An 8,038-nucleotide genomic window follows, 5' to 3' on the forward strand; every position below is an offset into this window, starting at 1 on the left:
CATTCGGTGGTTCAGATTTGTTTCAAAAGCCACTGCTAACTTGAGATGCTCACTGAACTGTGCACTCATGAATTCATAACTATATAGACAGTACACAGTGTACTTACTGTGAATGGGGATTTTTTTAAACACTTCCTCCTTCCTATCTCTTTTCTCCCAGGCTATGCCTTCCTACTGTTCCAAGAGGAGACCTCTGTCCAGGCCCTGATTGACGCCTGCATCGAGGAGGACGGCAAGCTTTACCTGTGTGTCTCCAGCCCAACTATCAAGGACAAGCCAGTAAGTGAATGCTACAGTATTATACTGTACTGTAATACCTTTTTCACACTACTGAGCCAAACCAAGCCAAGCAGACCTGTACTGTGCCATTCTGGTTACACGTTCACCGTAGTTGCTGGAACTGGTAAGGAAAATAGCGAAGGCGGTACGGGTCAGGTTGCCACAATCATGTGAAAAGGGTATAAGTGTGAATTCCTTGTCAGACACAGTCCTTAATTAATTATGTATCTCTCTCTCTCCAGGTCCAGATCCGCCCCTGGAACCTAAGTGACAGTGACTTTGTGATGGACGGCTCCCAGCCGCTGGACCCCCGAAAGACCATCTTTGTGGGGGGCGTGCCCCGGCCTTTACGTGCAGGTAGGGTATTGGTCAAAGTGGCTGTTGATCAGTGGATAAGTTGGTGGATTAGCTGTGTAAGGTTGACTGGCATAGACTGTAGCCTACTGGCTGTAATCAAAAATAAAGTTGTGCCTGTGAGAAAGCAATCTACTTTGTTTCCAGGCAGTGAGCCAACTGGTGGTCATGTAAAGTATTCATGCAAGGCCCATTAGGTGGTATGATATATCTGTGCTTGGGACAAACATCACTGACTGTCTGTCTGCTATGTGACCTATGCTAATTATAACAACAGTCCCAAGAATGTTATTGACTATTGGCGAAGAATGTTATTCAAGTCGAATGTCGCATCTGTTTGTCTCGACAAAAATGAAGTTAAACTTTTTTCCTCAATTTTCATTAGACAAAACTAGAGGCATGCAGTCATAACATTCTCTCTCTCTCTCTCTCTCTCTCTCTCTCTCTCTCTCTCTCTCTCTCTCTCTCTCTCTCTCTCTCTCTCTCTCTCTCTCTCTCTCTCTCTCTCTCTCTCTCTCTCTCTCTCTCTCTCTCTCTCTCTCTCTCTCTCTCTCTCTAGTGGAACTAGCTATGATCATGGACAGGCTGTATGGTGGCGTGTGCTATGCCGGCATCGACACTGACCCGGAGCTCAAGTACCCCAAGGGGGCGGCCCGCGTGGCCTTCTCCAATCAGCAGAGCTACATCGCCGCCATCAGCGCCCGATTCGTTCAGCTGCAGCACAATGACATTGACAAACGGGTTAGTGAGACCAATCACTGTATTCAAAATGTCTGTCTCTGTATCAATAATGCTTCAGGAGTTGCCCTAAAAGCTGGATAACAGGGAGATATATTTAGCAGATGAAGAATGACTGGGTTGTGTTCATTAGGGCACGCAACAGAAGACGTTTTGCAACAAGAAACTTGTCCAGGTAGTCCCTCCCTGTTTCAGTCGGCTTTCTTCCATTTGGTGACGAATAAACATGACCCTAGTGTTACCTCCCTGTAGGTTTTCCTATGGTTTGCTGCTGTGGATCTGCACTACTTATCTCAAATTCAGTCTCTCTATACGTAAGAGCTGTCATTATACGCTGGTTTCCAACCAACCGCTCAGCGAGCCTACAATACAGGGAGCCCCGGTTAGGTCTGTGGAACAGAGTAAGCTGTGTAATCACCCTGGCCTTTGGCTGCTGGAGGGCTGACAGACGCGGGGAGGGTTTAATTATAGGACTTCCCTATACATGTATATTAACTTCAGCTCTGCTGCTGACAGGTTATTTTGAGCAAGCTAGCCCTATCGAGTATGGTCGATCGTAACCAACCAAGACTGATAGTCTGCCAGCCCAGAGAGGCTCATTGGGGGCTGCTCGGTCCACACTCCATCTGGGCTGCCATCATCTAATATCCAACCTCAGTGGCTGGTTGAGCAGACAGTGTCTTCATTCTGATTGACCAGGGCCGAATTCACATAGTCCAAGAGTAGGAGTGCTGATCTGGGATCAGGTCCTCCCATTCCATATACTCTTATTGATTATTACTTAAAAGTTAGATCCTAGATCAGTACTCCTAACTCTGAGATGCTTTTTGAATATGGGCCCAGATCACTAGACCACTAACAATGAACGTAATGGGCTGTAGATAAGACCTCTGCACTGCGAACCCTCACTATCAGCCATAGCGCCATAGAGATGGTATGAGAGAAATCTCTTTTCCAGATCCCTATATTTGTCTGAAGCCAAGGGAAGCTTGGAATGAATGAGGGGATACTGGCTGGGGGGATACATCGTTGGAGGCTCTACCCAGAAAAGCCCATCTGCTTCCCTCCCTTCCCCTCCCTCCGTACACACCATAGCCCCATTTGGTCAACCACCACTGCGCCACACCCAAGTTCTCTCAGGGTAAAGTAATGTTCATGCTTGTGGTTGAGGCCTAAGGCCTTGTTCACTGGTGTCCAACCACACCACTTTTGTTTTCATGCTTTATTTCAGTTCCACCCCTAGCAACACAATCATTCCGTTAACTGTAAATGGCCTCTTGGAATTGTCTTAATGATAGGCCAGAATGGTTCAATTACCTCAGACCATTGTGGTACTCACTAAGGTGATAATTGTATTTAATAGCCTGGGTGCTATTCTGTTTCTGGGTCGTATTCATTAGTGCATGCCGTAGAAAAACATAATGCAATGGAAAACAAAAAGAGGCTTTCTTATTGGGCAAGTTCAGGTAGTCCCTCCCTGTTTCAGTCCGTTTTCTTTGGATTGGTGCCTAATGAATACCCAGCTTTGCCAGCTTGTTGTAGTCTTTCCAAAGCCCATGTCTGTAGTCATGTTTCAGCTAGCTAGCTTGTCATGTCTTTCCAAAGCCATTGTTTTGTAGTTCTGGACTTTAGTTCTTTTTGAGCTGAGCTCAGACAGACAGTGCTTTACCATATGTATCTCCAGGGCTAGGGGTTTAAAGAGGACCCTTCATTACAATAGGCTGTAGTGGAGGGACATCTCTATGTAACCAGGCCCTGCTCACACACTGTGTCATCTCCATGGAGACACAGATTAGATAGTCTGTCCCTCAGCAACGGTCATCGGACTCCAATTATCTTGTGTGTGTGTGTAGCAGTATACCTGCTTCGGTGCATAAAGAGCCCCAGACAGTGGTCTAAGAATGTTGTTTAACACTTGGACACATGGCAGCCATTTTGGCTCTACAATATTCGCCACACCAGTTTTTGCAGTGCTTTATCCATAGAGAGGAAAATAAGAACAGCCAGAGACAGAAACATATTTGAGAAGTTGATATATTTAGCCTTTAAGATGTCACAGTGGTATTAGAGGGGCAAATAATACATCAACAGAAATATACGTTCCCAGACTCGGGCGCTAATGGCAATAAAAATGGTCAAACTTTTTGCATAAAGCATATAGACTACCTCAGTTTACATTCTGACAATAGATATTCAAGTTTGAATAGATATTCAAGTTTGAGTTCAATCTACACCTCAGGCCAAGAAGATAATAAACCAACGTGTCTCCTTTCTCTGACCTTTGACCTTCAGGTTGAGGTGAAGCCCTACGTCCTGGATGACCAGATGTGTGACGAGTGCCAGGGGGCACGTTGCGGGGGGAAGTTTGCCCCCTTCTTCTGTGCCAACGTCACCTGCCTGCAGTACTACTGTGAGTACTGCTGGGCCAGTATCCACTCCCGGGTGGGCCGAGAGTTCCACAAGCCACTGGTGAAGGAGGGGGGCGACCGCCCTCGACAAGTGTCCTTCCGCTGGAGTTGAGGGGGTTGAGATAAGCCCTGCCCCCACGACCCCACCCCCCCCAGCCCCTAAACTCTCTCGACCTGGGACAGCGCTACACCCCCCTCACCACCTTTGCTCTGCCCCCCTCCCCACCACCTCAACATCAGTGAAGATGAGAACTACAAATACATGGTTCTTTCTACAATGCTCGACTACAAACTCATTGTCCAGTGTACCCTTAATAATAATATTAGGGTGAAAAAAATTAATTGTGAAAGTCTATCTGCTTAGAATTTGCACTTTGGCACAAATACTCACTAAACACACATGGGATGGTATGTTAGAAAAACCTGATTATGTTCGAGTCCCCTGTTTCATGACCGGGTGGGTCAGTGTCTCCTGTAGAACCCCACTTAGCTGTGGCAGAAGTGAGACTATACAATACATATATATTTAAAAAGTATATATATTTTTGTTTTATATATCTATCTATACATATATAGATAATTAGATTCTATGTGAAAGGAACATGCACTTATTTAAAAAAAAAAATAATTGCCCCTTGTAAGATATATTACCAAACGCAAAAATTGAATTAATGCATACAGAAAAACGACATAGGTGGCATAAAATGTAGCAAGACTTAACAATTATCCAGTAGTGTGGGCCACAGAAGCCCAGATAAAAAAAAACAGCTATATTTGCTCTCTATATTGACTTTGAAAATAGTAAAATGAATACCTCAAGGCGAAATCAGATTTAGTTTTGCTTTTGATTAGTAGGGCTTTATTTTTTTAATAACATTATTTTCTAGCGTTATGTTAATGTAATGCTGCAATAGCTTTTGCTGCTATATCCATGGTATTAACAGATACCATAGTACTTTATTCAGGCTAGGGTGTTATAACAACTATGATGGCACCTGGTGTTAAGGATGATGACCGGCTATCATTGTAGGTAGCCTTGCGGTTAAGAGCATTGGGACAGTAACCGAAAAGTCACTGTGTTGAATCCCAGAGCCGACTGTGATAAATCTGTCGATGTGCCCTTGAACAAGGCACTTAAACCCTAATTGCTCCTGTAAGTCGCTCTGGATAAGAGTGTCTGCTCAATGACTCAAATGTAAAAAGAATATATATATATATATATATAATGGTGAGAGGGGGGCATCCATTACTACATTATGCCTAGTATGATGTGGGGGGGTGGGGGTGGGGGGGGTCGCCCCTTAATGCATGTATACAGTATTTCAATCAGGTTGCATGCAATAGAATTTCAGTATCATGTCTACTATTCAATTCTGCCCATGTTTGCACAACACAATAGATGTACATAAAACTAGCAAGAAACTGGACACAATAGGGAAGACTGGTAAAAGAATCCTACACCTCCAGTGAGATATAAGTTAACAGCCACAGGGGCAGTATGAGCACTGCTTCTGCACAAGGTGGCTAACATAACCAGATGACGAAACCTTCATATTAATCATGAATCCAACTAGATGTAGGATATATCATTTAAAACTGTCTATGATAGGTGAAGTACTTTTTTGCAGTGATTTGTTAATATAATTGTGGCATTTTTTTATACCGTATGTAGTTAGGTCTGAGTATGCCTATAGAACTGTGATTCGCTTTAACTGTTGTTGATGTCTGACATAAAAGTCATGTGAAACTTCATGAGCTAGTTTATGCACACGTATATATGTTCTCTCGTCCACACGTTTACACAAATACACACACCAGACCAGGGTTCAAATACATGTGTATTTGATTATTTTTTTAAATACTTATTTTCTGTGTATTTGAGTATTTTCTAATAATGTGGCCTGAATCAAGTACTTCTATTAAAAGTATTTGAAAGTATTTTCAAATAATTTCCTATAAATAGCCTACTATTTTAAAGTATTTTCAAATATCTGTGTTAACTGCATGGGCGTGTATTTGAGTCAGTGTATTTTAGTATTTTCAAATACTTTTCAAAGTGTATTTCCAAATACATTCCAATATTCAACTACTTGTCTTTTCAAATAAAAAATATCTAAATACTTATTTCCAAATGTCTTTGAAAGTAATTAAAATAACCTAAATAGTATTTGAACCCAGGTCTGACACACACTCACTGTACACAGATGGTTATCATTCTCTTACAAACACACACCTATGCACACAAAGTCTGACCCAAACACACAGAACATATGACACACAGACTTAAGTGAGCTTGACTCTGAAAAACACAGAACCACTGTCTGTACCGTTGACAAAGCGTAGGATCATGTCCCCAAAAAAACCAAAGAGCTCACATATGTTCAACTTAAACCACCAACACATACGGAGACCACAGATGATACTGCGCGAAGCATTAAGCCCCATGTCTGTGGGCTTCAAGGTGCAAGTTAAAAACATTTGTACTGTTGTGACAAGGCATTATAGACAGTGATGAGAAAACAGACACTACTGGAGACTTGTGGTTTAGTAAACCGAGCTTCTCAGCCCGCACATAACGTTGTCCCGACATGGCTACGGGGTTGTAATAACATTGCCAGAACATTGTGTGCTAGCTGGGATTACCGTATTGATCCAGATTTTCCTGCAAAGCTTGAAGTAGAATAATTACCTGCTAAAATGGTGGACATTGTTTTGAAAAAAAAAATGTGGGAAAAACGACAAAAAAAGAGACTAACCATGAATAATAATAAGTATCCCTATGAAAGTGAATTCTGGGTGTTTTTGTGATATTTCTTTCCCCGCCCAGAAGGGTTTTCTATGTTTGTTCCTTCTCTATAATATACATTTGTTATGCACTACTCTTTCTATCTGGACAGTTTTCAAGAGTCAGCTATTTTTTGGGTTGAGAGAAAAAACGAAAAAGCGTGCTTTCTGACTGACTTGATCTTTTTGCAATACCTCAATTTTGAAATATATTAGGAGAAAAATTGATATTTTCTAAGTTTATTCAAAAAAAAATAAAAGTAATTTAATTATTTGAGAGATGATTTAACAGGTGGTTGATTTTATTTTTGTCATGCTTATTTGCTTAATTTTAAATTGTGTTTCTTTGAAGAAAAACAACAACTGAAGGAACTAGAGCATTATAACTTTAATATAATGATGTAGTTAGCTGAAGTAAAGAGTCTACCTTATTACAGAGGTGGTTAGAGTGAGTTTCCCACTGGTCTGATACCTGTGGAAGTGCGGAGTCACCAAGACAAACATATAATGAGTGGTAGTGTTCTAAGGAAAACATTAATCCACAAAAAAAAAGAGTTCTATAGAAATAAGTCTATTAGGTGCACAGAAAGACAACTGAAGATACTTATATTTATAATCAATCATTTACTATGCTGACCAGAATTGTGAAAGAGATCTTCTGTTCATGTTATTTTTTAAGAACACTTTTTTACGTTTCCTAAAAGTATGTGCTCCCTTTTGTTTTGTAAATGCAACATACCCATGATATGTTATTCTGACATTGTTTAAAAAGAGACTGAGCAGATGGAGGTGGAGAGAAAATGTAATTATTTTCAACTGTAACTTGATCGAAAGCCCCCAAGGTGCATCAATTGAGTGGTGGCCTTCGATTCACGCAAGACTTGAATTAGTCCCATTTTTTTAAGGCTAAGAACCTGTTCTTTGTTGTAATGTGCAATACTGTTTGTAAAAAAAAAAAAGAGAAAAAAAAAAAGAAAGAAAGCGGCATAAATCTTTATTGCAAATTTATTTTCATTGCATTGTGATTCACTAAAATAATTTTCTACTGTTTATTTACCTACTCTACATGCTAGTACCTTCCAGTAGTCATGTAGCCTTTGTACTGAGAACATTTATTATTTTTTTAGATTTTTGCTAAAAAGACTTCAAACATATTTAAATATTTTCCTTTTTGTTTAGTGTTTTCTTTAAATACTTATTTCTCAACCATTAAGTTATTTCTGGTGGAGACTTTCATATCTGGTCAATGTCATTAATATTATTTTGCATTTTTACATGGAATAAATTAATTTTATGATGCTAATTCTTTTATAGTTTTTTGTTTGTTCACTATTTTATTTTTGGAAACTGAAAAACCTTTAATATTGTTACTTAAGTGTCTAGACTTTTGAAATGCAAAGCCTATGTTAACTCGCTGATGTTGCTTACATTAGTGTGACGATGATCGAAAGAAAGGAAAAAGAACACGATGACGG

General features: G+C 40.5%; 1 protein-coding gene across 6 annotated transcripts in view; it reads left to right on the plus strand.

The window, feature by feature from the left end:
• Positions 1-4,892, plus strand: part of LOC121553688 (cytoplasmic polyadenylation element-binding protein 3) — a 59,849-nt gene extending 54,957 nt beyond the window's left edge. For all 6 annotated transcript variants that reach the window (XM_041866997.2, XM_041866992.2, XM_041866994.2 and 3 more), the window contains 4 exons: positions 161-279; positions 522-636; positions 1,193-1,374; positions 3,664-4,892. In XM_041866997.2, coding sequence (XP_041722931.2) covers positions 161-279; positions 522-636; positions 1,193-1,374; positions 3,664-3,891 — 644 coding nt within the window. In that variant the 3' untranslated portion in view covers positions 3,892-4,892. The remainder of the gene's footprint in view (positions 1-160; positions 280-521; positions 637-1,192; positions 1,375-3,663) is intronic.
• Positions 4,893-8,038: the final 3,146 nt, after the last annotated feature.

The sequence above is a fragment of the Coregonus clupeaformis genome, chromosome 37, assembly GCF_020615455.1.
Source record: "Coregonus clupeaformis isolate EN_2021a chromosome 37, ASM2061545v1, whole genome shotgun sequence".
Classification (NCBI taxonomy): domain Eukaryota; kingdom Metazoa; phylum Chordata; class Actinopteri; order Salmoniformes; family Salmonidae; genus Coregonus; species Coregonus clupeaformis.